The sequence below is a fragment of the Eucyclogobius newberryi genome, unplaced genomic scaffold (genome assembly GCF_026437365.1).
Source record: "Eucyclogobius newberryi isolate DKJ021-1_F unplaced genomic scaffold, fEucNew1.0.hap1 SCAF_12, whole genome shotgun sequence".
Lineage (NCBI taxonomy): Eukaryota > Metazoa > Chordata > Actinopteri > Gobiiformes > Gobiidae > Eucyclogobius > Eucyclogobius newberryi.
This window is the reverse complement of record NW_027315746.1, coordinates 30,523,996-30,539,772: the sequence shown is the minus strand read 5'-3', so window position 1 is coordinate 30,539,772 and position 15,777 is coordinate 30,523,996. Positions and strand designations below refer to the sequence as shown.

Below are 15,777 nucleotides of genomic sequence, written 5' to 3'. Positions count from 1 at the left end.
GAACCACCAAGAACCAGAAAATGTGGACGAGAAGTTGAACCCGAAGACAGCCTTGGCCTCAATGCTCAATCCCGCACTGGAATCCGAGCGGCTTTTCACTAAAATGCAATTTCTTGATAGTAAACTAGAGCTTCTTAAAGCGGACATTGCAAAAAACACTAGTAACATTAAGAAACTGAAAGCAGATCAAATGGGCATCAGTGACCATGTTTACAGAGCTTGAAGACAAAGAGCGAAGAGACACTATACGTACCTCCAATCTCCCTGAAAATATTGACAGTGAATATTGATTGATATTATTGAAGGTAGGCGCTACCTCCTGTCCTTGCTCCCGAAGTGGTTCCCCACTATCTCCGATAAAAATATAGAGATGATGAGGACTCATCGCCTTGGATCAGAGAGGGGGTATCTCTATGTCTAATCTTATCTTTTGGTCCTATTGGTGGGAGTGGCTGGAGTGGGAAAGAGAGCTGTGGCTAAAGAGTACACAGGTGTCTCCAAATAAATATATAATGCATACTATTACTGTCAAAGTGTTAAGTGTTGAGTGTGCCCTGTCTTGCTCAGATACTATGACTAAGTTGTCTATTGCAAGTTGGAATATTAGCGGCCTCAATAGGCAAACCAAATAATCAGTGTGTTTAGATTGGTTAAAAAGAAATAATATTGAGCTGGCATTTGTACAAAAAACTTCAAATCGGCAGAAACATTTAGACTGGCAAACCAGTACAATACAGAAGTATTACACCGCATCAGCGGCAAGTTATAACTCAAGAAGTTATGGAGTTTTGATACTCCTTGAAAGGGATTTATTTGTATCAATAACTGGAAGTTTTGAGAGTGAGGACGGACGAATAACTTAAGACCAATTAAGACCAATTTTAGTGGGAAAATGTTATTATTATACAGTGAATATTTTATTCAAAAAAGATTCACTGCTCCCAATCAGCCCCATTTAAACCCTCATGCAGTTGGCTCGGCCGCTTCAGTCTATGCTGCAATCGTAAGTTCACTGTGGCTCATGAGGTCCTTCTTTGATCCTTCGGCTCGGAAGAGCGTACGTCCACTGCAACGGCCGACACGCCGCCTGCGCATGGGTCTGCGGCATGGTGCCGGGGCTGGCCGGGTGTCCTAAGCAGAATGCTTGGTGCCACCATGCTCCCAACCAACTTTGAACTTAAACATAAAAAATAAAAAAAAGTAATTTTTTAAAAATTAACTTCATCTTATAAATATTTTATAATTCACAATGCAAAGTGAGATTTGGGGGCCTCCACCAAGAAGTTTTCAACAAAACTCAATTATTTTTCTGTATTCTCGTCTATTTTAGATGCAATATTAATTCATACAATATTAGCAACTCTTTACTGAGGGACCCAATAGTCCCAAAATATCCTTGCTCCGCTCTTGCGTCTCCCAAAGCCTTCTCCTGCTTTTCAGAAGAACAGATCAAGGCTCTAGAAAGTACTACAGGCTGCAATTATTCACACTTTATGTTGCATTTAAGAAATCAGGATTTATACATTTGTAAGAAACTGAACCACTTTTCACTTCTCTTTCTATGGAGAGAGCGATGTGACATTTGAGTTCTAGTTCGTATTGTAATACAGACTATGCCTACAGTAGGGTCACCGTTAAATTGCAAAAGGATCAGTGCAAGCTGCTGCACAAGCCTGCCTGGTCAAGCTGGTGGCGCCCTTTGGAGTGCTTGATGCCCTACGCACTGTGCGTACCGTGCGTAATGGTACGGTCCGGTCCTTCCTCTTTCTCTCTTGAAACCGCCCACTCCAGGCCCCCTCTATGTAGGCCATACACACCAATGCACGCTAACATTTCCCCACATTTCGGCGCTAAGTTCCCGCAAGGCTCGTGTCAGGCTTGTGTCCCTCATCCTCCTCTGGTTTTGGGGGTTATTAACAAGGCCATGGTCCTCTTACACCTATGCCCTAGCTGTACGTTTGTCCTGAACCGCCTTCATCCTGGCAACCCAATACTCTCTGCACCCCTAGTAAGTCATTGCTGCTCTCAGCAAATACTGGTGGTTGTTCTAGCTACCAGTATTCAGTAGCTAGAACCACCAAGTATCAAGTTTATGTTAGAGCTGCAGAATATATCGCATTTGAATACAAATTGCTATTTGAATTTACACAATTTCTATTTAAATATTCAGTCTTTTTTATGAAACTTAAGCCCTGTAGTTTTGACGTTCACAAACATGTTCTGTTTGTGAGACTGGGAAAGGACATGCAGCAAATTGTCAGAGCCATGATGGCTGTTTGCATTGCAGGTATGTGCGTTATGGACTTGACGAGTGACACATAAACATGTTCTTGAATAAATGTTATTGCTGCTAATATTTTAGTTTTTCCTCAAACACAATTGCTCCATGTTTAAAAGATGCATCCACCATCCACCATTCAAGTTCACAAACTTAATGGTTCAAAAAGAAATGAGAAAAAATAAGAAAAAGCCTAAACTACAGACCTATTTCAAATCTTCCTTTTGTCTCTAAAATCCTTGAAAAAGTTGTAGTTAAACAGCTTTGTCGCCACCTACAGGACAATAATTTATTTGAAGTTTTCCAGTCAGGATTCAGAGCCCACCACAGCACTGAAACTGCATTAGTTAAAGTCACAAATGATTTGTTATTAGCTGCTGATGATGGACTGGTCTCAACCCTCAGCTGGTTTAAATATCATTTATCTGATAGTTACCAATTTGTTAATGGAAACCAGAGCTCCTCATCTTGCTCTAAAGTAACTTACCATGCCACAGTGATCAGTACTCGGTCCAATTCTGTTTACTCTTTATATGCTGCCGTTAAGCAAGATTATCAGAAAGCATGGCATTAACTTCCGCTGCTATGCAGATGAAACCCAGCTGTATTTATCCATGAAACCCGATCAGAGCGATCAAGTAGACAGACTTAGTGCTTGTGCGAAGGAGATAAAAACCTGGATGACACTTAACTATCTGCTTCTTAACCCTGAAAAAACCGAGGTCATTGTGCTTGGCCCTAAGCATCTACGAGACGCTCAATCTGAGCAGATAGTCACACTGGACAATGTCAGTGTAGCCTCCAGTTCTACTGTAAGAAACCTCGGAGTCTTATTTGACCAGGAGCTCTCATTTAAAGCTCATATAAATCAAGCCTGTAAAACAGCCTATTTCCATTTGCGCAACATAGCCAAAATCAGAAGAATCCTGCCTAAAAGTGATGCTGAAAAACTTATCCATGCATTTGTAACGACTAGATTAGACTACTGTAACTCCCTGCTCGCAGCGTGTCCTAAAAGCTCCATAAAAACTTTCAACTGGTTCAAAATGCAGCAGCAAGATTACTAACAGGAACTAAAAGAAGAGAACACATTACGCCGGTGCTCAAGTCCCTCCACTGGCTCCCTGTCGAGTTTAGAATACAATTTTAAATTCTACTCCTGACCTACAAAGCCATAAATGACATGGCCCCATCCTACCTCAAAGATGCTATAGTACCATATCAACCAAACAGAGCTCTTCGCTCTCACAATGCTGGCCTTCTGGTGGTCCCAAGAGTCTCTAAAAGCACAGTAGGAGGTAGAACGTTTAGCTACCAAGCTCCTGTGTTATGGAATCAGCTCCCGGTCCATGTTAAATATGCTGACACATTCTCTTCATTTAAGACCAGGCTTAAAACGTTCCTCTTTGAAATCGCTAATTGTCAGGCCAGTTAGGAACAGAAATATAAACTCAGTTTCAGCAACACTGCCCTAGGAGAAACTATGCTGGGGGAAGTATAGCAGCTTGAGCACTATCCTCTTCTTCTGACTTATTCTATCAAACAATATTTAATATTTAATTCCACTTGCAAACTGTTCACTGCCTTTTCTTTTTCTCACTCCTGAGGACCTGTGGACCCAGATGCTCCTCTCCTGGTGAAGTGGTCCCTACCCCGTATGGACGGTCCCTCATCTGCCTGAAGAGTGGGTCCAGCTCGTAGATTTTCCTGGCAGAGAAGGGTCTAAGGACAGAGGACTCTGGAACATCGTCCCTCGCCACCGCAGACAATGCTTGATTCACTTTTCACTGTGGCCCTCAGAGGCAACTGTTGTAGTGATTTTGGGCGTTACAAAAATAAATTTAATTGAATTGAATCGAAATAGCAAATAGAATCACCATTATACTAGTTCTCAAAGTTTTGCTGCTCTAGTATATATGCTCAGAATAAAGAAGTCTTATGGTAAATGCAGTGCAGTGATTTACCTGTAGCCTGTGAATGGCTTGGTCTCGGTCATGTTCAATGTCATGGTACTCTGTCTTCTTACTCTGCAAAATGTGGATCTCCTGAAACAGGGCCTGTGTAGTTAGATTTATGACTGTGAGAGGATGTTTCACAAATGTTACACAGACTGGTCCTGACCTTGTCCTTGGCCTTGAGCAGAGCCTCCAGCTCCCCCAGAGACTGGGTCAGCTCATCCTTCAGGAGGTCACTGGGACCATGGCCTCCATGGGCCTCCAGATCAGCCACCTACAACATACAGCTATTATTATGTAAAAATGGCTTTGTTTTGATGTCAAATACTTTTTTTAAACATGAGTCAAATCAACTTTTCAAGGGTGTAACATGATCTAATATGGTATAATATGAATGCATCTGGTCCGGACTTCTAGTTTTGGCTTCGGTATGGACCAGGGGTCGACAACCTCTTTAGCTTACCGCTCTTTAGCGCCCTCCTTGTGGTTCCCTGGAGCTTTTTCCAAAATTTATGAAAATAGAACTAGATCGGGGGATTTGTTGTTTTACTATGGTTTCTGTAGGACAAACATGATGCAAATATTCTTAACGTTTTCCAATGCTGTAACATTTTTTAGAATAAATATTAAATTTCAAAATTTCTGTCAACAAAGATTTGCGTCGCTCGTTTCAGCGTGACGCACGTGGGCGGCGCAGGTGGCTGTTGTAAACAAACCGTAAAGGAAGAAATTATGACAACAGAGGAAGAAGGAACCGAATCATGTGCTTTCATTGCCAAAGCAGAAGGATTGCTTGCATGTTTCATTTGTCATGTCAAGTTGTCAAATAACAAAAAGAGTCATTTGGAAAGACATTTGGAATGACATGAAGGATTCGCCGCAAAGACAATGAAGGAAAGAGACATTAATTCAGCTCAAGAACAAACTCAAGTGCCTGTGATGAGTTGTGTGACGTGATCAATATCGAACAGGCAGCTCTGTTATGAAGGTATGTGAACTTTGACAGGCCGACTTTGAAGAAATGATCAAATATATAATTACAGGCTGTGTTCAATTCCACTGTTGCCCAGATATGGGGGGAAAGAGAAGATGATTGTATTGTTAGTGAGGTTTGAAGAAGACTGCGTTTTTGCTTTTTTCTAATCATCAAAATAAAAATGACACAAAAAATCTCATTTCTTTTGTAATGTATTTCTATATTTTCATCAATGCAACAAAACATAATACATTGACATTGTAATGAAAGTTAAACTTTGAGCACCAAATATGGCCGACTTTGAAGAAATGATCAAATATATAATTACAGGCTGTGTTCAATTCCACTGTTGCCCAGATATGGGGGGAAAGAGAAGATGATTGTATTGTTAGTGAGGTTTGAAGAGGACTGCGTTTTTGCTTTTTTCTAATCATCAAAATAAAAATGACACAAAAAATCTAATTTCTTTTGTTATGTATTTCTATATTTTCATCAATTTAACAAAACACAATACATTGACGTTGTAATGGAAGTTAAACTTAGAGCACCAAATATGGTATAACAGTGTAGTCACGTGGTGCGTCACTCTCTCCAGGGCGTGCTGCAGGGAAAATAAACATTTAATCAGGAATTCTCATGTATATCTCATCATATGTATTTGTAGCATTGTCATTTTGATAGTAGGCTCACATAGCTAATATACACTTACAGCCTTTATTCCCTTCATATATGGCTTATATAAGGCTTTTAATTTTTTGCAGCTCCAGACAGATTTGTGTTTAGTTTTTTTGGTCCGATTTGACTCTTTGAACATCAAAGGTTGCCGACCCCTGGTATAGACCAAAGCCATAGTTCTACAGTAGGTGTAGGGAGATAATGAAGCTAACTGTTGAATAAACTGTAGCAGCCAGGAGAAAAAGCACTATCAGGTGTTTTGGGTCATGTTAAAATATTGGACAAGAAGAGTTCAAAAAAGCGCTGCGACTTTTTTTGACACTCAGTTTTTAGTCTATGCCTCAAAACTCCTGCCATGGACACAGTGAATAAATATACCTTTGGAACGTACTTTTGGCCATCACAAAGAAATTAATGACACAGACCACACTGATAATCAAAGACTGAACTGACATAGTGACAAACATTTGACTAATGGACTTAATTTAAAAATGGACACATTTGAAAGACTGTGGAACAGACAGGACTCCTATTTTCATTCAAATGTGTGATTTTGTTTTGTGATTTTCAGTTTAGAGCCACTTCTTTTCTTTTTCTTTTGCTCTATGGTCATATTCTGTTCTGTGTTTTATCTTTACTTTTCATAAAAAGAAATGCATTTGGTCCTTATCAAATTAAAAACTTAAGTGTATTACATTTAGACCAAGTAAGTAATTTATTGTTTTAAATTTGGTAATGTGCCCATATTTCACAGGGATGAATTACATTAACTTTTTGAATGTTATTGCATCTTACTTGCATCATATTGTAAGTCCTGCATTTCACATAAATCGAATTATTTGCTGGCTTCCATAAAAAAGGGAACACATCCCTCAGAACAAAAAAAGGCTCCGCTTAGATCCACAGTTGAGATGTTGAAAATATACTGTTGTAAAATCCTATCTCGCAGTGTCTCATGCAAGTCCAGACCAGTTCAACTTCCCACTTTCTTGTGTCAACAAGAAATTTTACACTTGAACTCTGCTTGTGCATGAGTGTAGAGCAACAGAAGGAGGAGGAGGCAAATAATGACCATACTCCTTGGTGATTTCTCAGTTTTCTAAGTGGGGCATGGAAAGTAGGATACGGCTGTCCTACAAACCTCTCTCCATCTCGCACAACCCCAGAGACGTGAGCCATTTTCTGCCACCTGGACCTTGCTTGCAGTAGAGTGAATATATGGAAAACTCCAGTCCTCCATAAATGAAATAATGTGATCAATAAGCAGCGTAGAGGAGATCAATAGTGAGCAAGGCTAGGAACTTTCATGTGCATTTACTGTCGTACTCTCACACAATAATGTCACATTCATGAGCATATAACTGATGTAAATAGAGTGTTTATTTTACCATTATTATTAGTATTATTTTGTCTTACGCTAGCTGTTTTTATTTTATTTTATCTTTATTTTTTCCCCTCCATTCCTTATTAAGAAATGAGAGGTTCTGTCTATAGGAGTTTTTGTTTATAAGAGTTTTTGTTTATAATAAGAGTTCTTCTATTAAGAGTGTTTTTTAAACTTCCTATAAGTTATCTGTCCTTTTCCTCTGTATCTACATGCGTAGACATGTGTGGACAATAAAGGAATATCTTATCTTAACTTGCTTTGGTGATTTGGTGCAACATACAACAATGAACAATATATGATAAATCAAATAAATTATAACGTAATTTTATTTGTATTTATTTTTGTCATATTTTCCTTTTTTGCCATTATTATTATAATTTATTACTATTATTAGGCCCAATCCAAAGGACAAGAATCGTCCCAGCGAAGAATTTATCAAAATTGTATCCCGGAAATGGCCGGAAAAATGCAAAAATCAAGTAGTAAACAAAAACAAATATGCGAATATGAGTGTTATAAAAAAATATAACTCAGAGCTCTAATTTTGAGCAAAGACCCCATGAAAAAAATATTGAAAGACGGCTCAGTAGCGATTAACATGGGGCCAATGGGAGCACCTTGTTGTACTTTTGTCATCTCTGCCTACCGTTTTCATCATAACTGTTGCGTATCTCTGGCATGAGATGTCCTATTTTCCAGCACAGATACACATTATGTGCAAAAGGATGAGCTGAAGGCAAGGATATACAATAAATAGCTACACAGAGCCCCCTTGAACATTTAAACGTCCAAACATTTACTTTGACGTAGACAACTTAAATTAGGCACAGACATCCTTCTTACCATTCTGAAAAAAAAAAGTCAATGACAGCATATCCCTATCTGCAACAATATTACCATGGCAACCTGACAATTTTTTCAGACTATAAGTTGCACCAGAGTATAAGTCGAACCAGCCAAAAAATGCATAATACAGAAGAAAAAACATATATAAGTTGCACTGGAGTATGAAATGCAGTTGCAAGTGTGAAAATAACAAATATCACATATAAGTCGCTCCGGAGTATATGTATATAAGTATATATATAAGTCGCACCCCAACTATGAAAACTATGAAAAAAGATGCGACCTATAGGTCCGGAAAATACAGGTATTGTCATTGACTTACATGGGTTTTGGTTTACAAGCATTTGAAAGAACAAGATGGACCTTTATTTAAATTTAAGGTCGTGGCTGGAGAGCCGCGGCGCGGTCAAATTGCCGCGCAGTTTCAGGGGCCGCGGCATTTCCCTTATAGCCCGTTATAGCCTCATGGCTAACCCTAACCCTAACCCTAACCCTAACCCTAACCCTAACCCTAACCCTAACCCTAACCCTAACCTTAACCTTAACCTTAACCTTAACCTTAACCTTAACCCTAACCCTAACCTTAACCCTAACCCTAACCTTAACCCTAACCCTAACCCTAACCCTAACCCTAACCCTAACCTTAACCCTAACCTTATCCCGGCGCGGTCTAAAACGGCGCTAAAACGCGGTCAAATAGCAGCGCAGTTTCAGGAGCCGCGGCGCGCGGCCGGCACAAAAATAACATGGCAGTTTCGGCCGCGCGCCGCGGCACTGCAGACACTCCTTAAATTTAAATATACCATATTTTGTTTTTTAGTCTATGTTCATTAGACCCGAGTGCCACTGATGGAATAAAATGTGAATAAAGCATAGGTTTTATCATTTGCATCAATATATAACTATGAAAGTATAACCACATATAAGTGTTTTTATATTGGTCATTGCAGTAAAAGATTGTCAGAGCGGCTCCTTCTGTTTAGGCAAAAGATATATGCTGTTTAAACCTTGCCATGATAAGAAGCCGATGTTAATGTCTAGACAAGGACTTGTGAAAACTAACATTGTGTGTGTTTATCTTGGGACCTTGTGAATTTTGATCCTTGACTGCTAAACTCTCAACCAATAAACTGAGGAGAGATGCGGAGAAAGCTCAGAGATGTTTTGCGACGGGCTGAATAAGACCTCTCCAACATTCCTATTATTTCCATAAGGCCGTGTGAGTACCCGATGCAGGAAAGCATTGTTAGTTTGTTATGTTTTCCAAAAACGATATTATGATATTTGAAAAATTGAAACATTGTTTTTGCATTTGAATATTATCATTTTTCTTTCTTCTTGTTGGGACAACCCCTTTACTTTTCACTCAGTGAACATTGACAAAAAGACCCAATGTACAAAAAATGCATTGCAAGATAGGCAATAGCCAAAAACAAATCTGATCGTTGAATCATGAAATTTGGCGCTGACGTAAATAATGGCAAGGGAAATAGAAAATATTATTACAGCAACGCCCATCCTCCCAACCAAATGTAGGCCATATTGGATAAAAAATTTGCTAAGCACCACTCATCAGTTTTGCCAAATGTTGCACTTTTACAAACTCTTCCTAGGGTGTTCGCCCAAAAAGCTGAAATTTGGTGAAAATGGTTTTGAGGAGTGGGGCATCAAAAGTTATCTAATTTATGTTGATACCTTGCACGGTCTCTGTGCTGCAAAGCTGCAAAATGTAGCAACATTTTCAGACATTGTCCAAATTGCGTCAACTTTGAATCAGTTTGTTTACACGTACACTTTCTATAAGTTATCTGTTCTTTTACTTCTGTACCAACTTGCGTTGCAACACCAAAATTTCCCCATTGTGTGGACAAATAAAGGCTTATCTTATCTTATCTTACATTAGTTCTACTAACTTACTAATTTATTATTTATAGATTTACCAGTACTTTGTGAGTTTAAGACATTTAATGTTGGCTGAACAATCGCCACAATCAAGGGTTCCCTCAGAGGGGTTTACAATCAGATTTATAACTTTAGTAAATACAAGCTGCAGAACGAAGCGTGGAACAGTTTTGTCCCATAAGCAGCCATCCTTCTGAACTGGGACTTTTTGAGCAAACGTGTATATTTGACTGTTTGTCATGTTATTGTCATTATTGTATTGATGCCAAACCTGAAAATTGCTGCACTATGAATCTACCTACTGGTACAAATAAAGTCATCTGAACGGAATTACTGATTACTGATTTATTAAAGTAAACATACTTCTATTAAAGGTTGAATAGAGGATTTTGGGCGATTAATCAGTGTCTCTTTTCCTCGTGGCGTGGAAATCACGACACTAGAGATGCGATGCAATCCGGTCGCACTAATAAACAAACGCACGTGTAGCAGCAGAGCTGTTGCATAATCATGCACGAGGTGTTTTAAAAAAATAAAAATAAAATAGGACGAACAGTTGCTGATTTCGCAAATCGGCAAACAATCTTCTATTCAACCTATAATAGTTCCTTTGACCAATAAAAAAATTATATCTTTATCTTTGTGTTCAAAACTCTGTTCAAAAGCTATTCTGCTTGAGGTCAATATGGCTACTCCCCTGTTATAACCAAATTTAGTTACTGTTATAACCAAATTTAACTTTTTATTGTCGTTTAAATGAGTTTCTTGTAGTTGTATAATATCACATTTTCTTTTCTCATCTTTTTTACTATATTTGACTGCTTAATTGGACTCAATATGTCATTAAAATTTAAAGATGTTGAAATAATTATTGTATTTTTGGCTCGAGCATGGAATGGAATTCATTCATTCCATGGAATGGAATGCGAAGAGACTTTGTTCTCGCCTGGTTTCTTCTTATTATTCATGGTCATTTTGCCACAACTCAGGCATTTTTGACCCCCTGAACATCGATGAAAAGTCACATATGGGGGACATAGACGCGATTGGCTCGGCCTGAACTCGAATAAAATGGAGGTTGCGAGAACGCCCGTCGCAACAGAGCCACGTAGTTCAAAAAAGAAAAAACATGAAACTCTTAATCTTTGGCCTAGGGACATGAAACTTGGAACAGTGATAGAGCTACCTTTGACGAGTAAAACACACCTGGCATTATCGCTGTATGATAAACAGTAAGTCAGCCATGTTGAATCAAAGTGGCGCTGCCACGTTTGACTTTATTTCTTTCATAATCGTACTTGTCCTAGGTTTTTTGTCCGATCGACCTCAAAACAACACTTTTTCCATCTAGAGACATTGAAATGTAATAAAAATTTAAAAAATAATAATTTGATTTTCTTTTCAGTCTTTATTTTCCGCCTAACACGCCCTCAAAAAAGGCTTAATTTCCTGTTTTTTCAAGGACAAGTCACGCCTAATGGAATTGATCTGCGGAGCTCATATTTCACTCACTAATGTGTTTTTATGGTCTGATTGGAAATAGTTAATACCCATGTAACAAATTTACTCTATAGCGCCCCCTACCCATTGTGTGAAAAACTCAACATTGTCTAATTTGTTTGAAACTCATGACAGAGTGTCCTGCAGGGGGTGACACTCATGGTCCAGCATAGATGTGAATCTAGCCAGGAATTCTGCTCCTGGTCTCCTCTGGAGCAGCACCAGGTACTGCTCCTCGGGAGCAGACCAGGTGCGGGCGGAGGCAAGGCTAGTTAGCTTAGTTGTAGCATGTCTAGTCTGGTTCTCTGGGGTGTTATTGTTGTTCAGTTTCCTGAAAATAAGCGTCCAGGCTCATTATATGTATGTAAGAAATATTGACTTGCCCCAGGTGAACTTGTAATATAGACGGATAGATCCAACAGATTTAACCGCAGCTCAAAAAACCCGACTTAGCCATTAACTTAGACTGCATTTCCTCTTCATTCCGGGAGATTTTGACTTCCAGGTTTATGGCTAAAATAATGTCTCTCATTGTTGAAATGAGAGACACCTGGCCTCATCCAGGTCACGACATTTGTAATTATTATTATACAACCACGTCAGTGTAATCCCTCATTCATCCAGATGTAGTCATCTGTACACTGTTTTAGAAAAACAAGACGTTTCGACTCTCATCCAAAAGTCATTCTCAATCTACAGCCAATCACAGGGTGGTTATCGGGCCAAGAAGATTAGTTTCAGGGGAAACTGTACTACAAATAGATGAACAGGAGATGCTATTATCAGGAGGTTCCGCACGGTGAACAGCTCAGAGTACGGACAGCTCAGAGTAGGATAAATAAATATCCAAGTTCTCAGACAAGATCTGCCAATCGAGAATTACTCTTGGATGAGAGTCGAAATGGCTTCTTTTTCTAAAACAGTGTCCAGATGACTACAACTGAATCTTTTTCAACAATTGTACAACAATAATAAAATCTATCAAAAGCAAACTACAAATTACTCTCCTATTTCTCGGGTGGTAAGAATACAATGTGTTTGAAAAATGAAAAATGACATGTGACCAACCTGTTCCCGAAGCCTCTCAGTCTCCTCTTGGTAGGCTGCTAGCTGTTTCTTCCATTGCTCCACATTAGCGTTTGCTTCATGCAGTGCTGCCACCAGCTTGGAGTTACTGTCCTGCAGAGAGAAGAGCTCTGCTTCCAGGTTCATCTCACAGATTGACCTGGACAAATGAAACACGCAAACATTCTTTTGTGAAGTATTTAGCTATATAATCCAGAAATAAATAAAAACTATGTGGCAGTTAAGCTCAAGGATCACAAAGACCTATGTTTTCCATTTGTTTGATGTCTGTTACTATGTCAGTTCAGTTCAGCACCCCAGATTCATGTGTTTTTAAATTAAATATGTGAACTGAACAAATCATTGAGGCAATAAAATAATAATCAAAGCTTTTTTGATCACATCACATAGGGTATGGACATTTCTGGTTTGGTCAAATATAATGGAACATCATCTGTGTGGCTGGCAATTTTATGTTTTATGTTACAACCCATCTAATTGTAACACCGTGAATTGTTTTCGATTGTCTAATAAATTGGCCCAATGGTTCCAAGTACAAAGCACACAGGAGGGGAGACCAGGCACAGCCCTGCCTCACCCCACTTTCCAGAGTCAGTGGATTTGTCAGATAACAATTGGTTTTAATTTGTGATGTTGGACCATCGTAAAGAGCACCAATATTTTTTGTATAATTAAATTATCCATTTAAAATTTGTTCAGCACTTTAAATAAATATGGCCAGAAAACAGAATCAAAAGCCTTCTCAGCGTCCAAACTAATTATTACGGCTTTGTTTTGTTGTTTTTGTATATGGTTCATTATGTGTAAGTCATGTTATCTTGTGTTTGTCGTTTGTTAATAAATTTAGTTTGATCATCATGGATTGAGTTTGGGAGTATTTGTTCCATTCTTTTGGACATAATTGAGGTGTATATACGATAGTTCACATTCAGAATAGAAATATATGAGGCACAATCGAGTCGATCCTTCCCTTCTTTAGGTATCAGGGATCTGATGGATTCCTTCCAGCTAGGAGTTTTCTTAAGTGTCCAGCTAAAAGTGGCTAAGAGGAAAGGCGTAAGGGTGTCTTTTGAAGCTTTGTACCACTCTGAGATGAACCAATCACTCCCCGGAGATTTATTGTTCTTAAATCTTTTGATTGCTCCTTGTATTTCCAAAACACTTATTTAAGCTCCTAATTTTTTATTTTGTTCTTCTAACATAACAAGCAAATTCACTGTGTCCAGAAAGGAATTTATAACATCCTTTTTATCTTCTAGAAATGTTTGAAATAGTTTTTATGGAAGGATTCAAATGCTCCTCTCCTTGAACCGACACCTTAACGTGGTAGAGGGGTTTGAGTGCCCGAATGATCCCGGGAGCTATGTTGTCGGGGGCTTCAAGCCCCTGGTAGGGTCTCCAAAGGCAAACAGGTCCTAGGTGACGGGTCGGACAAAGATCGGTTCAGAAGCCTCTTATGATGACTACAAGAACAAGGCAGTTTACGTCGCCCGGATCAGCGTCACCGGGACCCCATCCTGGAGCCAGGCCTGGGATGGGTGCTCCATGGCGAGCGCCTGGTGGCCGGGTCTTACCCCACGGGGCCCGGCCGGGCACAGCCCGAAAGAGCGACGTGGGGCCGCCCTCCCGTGGGCCCACCACCCGCAGGAGGATCCATAAGGGGCCGGTGCAGAGAGATCTGGGCGGCAGTCGACGGCAGGGGCCTCGGCGACCAGATCTCCAGACACAGAGACTAACTCTGGGGACATGGAATGTCACCTCGCTGGGGGGGAAAGAGCCTGAGCTTGTGCGGGAGGTTGAGCGATACCGACTAGATATAGTCGGCCTAACCTCCACACACAGTTTGGGCTCTGGAACCCACCTCCTCGAGAGGGGCTGGACGCTCCACTTCTCTGGTGTTGCCCGCGGGGAGAGGCGGCGGGCTGGTTTGGGCTTGCTGATAGCCCCTCAGCTCAGCCGCCACGTGTTGGAGTTTACCCCAGTGAACGAGAGGGTCGCGTCCCTCCGCCTTCAGGTGGGGGACAGGTCTCTCACTGTTGTGGCGGCCTACGGGCCGAACAGCAGTGCAGAGTACCCGGCCTTCTTGGAGTCCTTGGGAGGGGTACTGGACAGTGCACCGACCGGGGACTCCGTTGTTCTACTGGGGGACTTCAACGCCCACGTGGGCAATGACAGTAACACCTGGAGAGGGGTGATCGGGAAGAACGGCTTCCCCGATCTGAACCCGAGCGGTGTTCAGTTATTGGACTTCTGTGCTAGCCACGGATTGTCCGTAACGAACACCATGTTCAAGCACAAGGGTGTCCATCAGTGCACATGGCACCAGGACACCCTAGGCCGGAGGTCAATGATCGACTTTGTTGTCGTGTCATCTGACCTCCGGCCGCGTGTCTTGGACACTCGGGTGAAGAGAGGGGCGGAGTTGTCAACCGATCACCACCTGGTGGTGAGTTGGATCCGCTGGCGGAGGAGGAAGCCGGACAGACTTGGCAGACCCAAGCGCATTGTGAGGGTCTGTTGGGAACGTCTAGTGGAGCCCTCTGTCAGTAGGGTATTCAACTCGCACCTCCGGGAGAGCTTCTCCCATGTCCCGGGGGAGGTTGGGGACATTGAGTCCGAGTGGACCATGTTCTCCGCCTCCATTGTTGATGCGGCTGCTTGGAGTTGTGGTCGCAAGGTCTCCGGTGCCTGTCGTGGCGGCAACCCCCGAACCCGGTGGTGGACACCGGAAGTAAGGGATGCCGTCAGACTGAAGAAGGAGGTCTATCAGGCCACTCTGGCTTGTAGGTCTCCGGAGGTCATCGACGGGTATCGGCAGGCCAAGCGAGCCGCGGCTCGTGCTGTCGCAGAGGCAAAAACCCGGGCCTGGGAGGAGTTCGGGGAGGCCATGGAGGAGGACTATCGGTCGGCACCAAAGAAATTCTGGCAAACCGTCCGGCGCCTCCGGAGGGGGAAGCAGTGTCTCACCAACACCATTTACGGTGCGGGTGGAGGCCTGCTGACCTCGACTGGGGATGTCGTCGGACGGTGGAAGGAATACTTTGAGGATCTCCTTAATCCCTCAGTCACGTCTTCCGAAGAGGAAGTAGAGACCGGGGACTCGGAGGCTGGCTCATCCATCACCCAAGCTGAAGTCACTGAGGTTGTTCGCAAACTCCTTGGTGGCAGGGCT

At 41.4% G+C, this 15,777-nt stretch overlaps 1 protein-coding gene across 1 annotated transcript in view; it reads right to left on the bottom strand.

The window, feature by feature from the left end:
* Window positions 1-1,019: 1,019 nt before the first annotated feature.
* Window positions 1,020-15,777, bottom strand: part of LOC140355862 (homer protein homolog 3-like) — a 67,108-nt gene continuing 52,350 nt past the window's right edge. The window contains exons 7-11 of the mRNA XM_072440502.1: window positions 12,588-12,744; window positions 4,400-4,507; window positions 4,243-4,323; window positions 1,957-2,051; window positions 1,020-1,176 (exon numbers count right to left, since the gene is read on the bottom strand). Of these exons, the coding sequence (XP_072296603.1) occupies window positions 1,020-1,176; window positions 1,957-2,051; window positions 4,243-4,323; window positions 4,400-4,507; window positions 12,588-12,744 (598 nt within the window). The remainder of the gene's footprint in view (window positions 1,177-1,956; window positions 2,052-4,242; window positions 4,324-4,399; window positions 4,508-12,587; window positions 12,745-15,777) is intronic.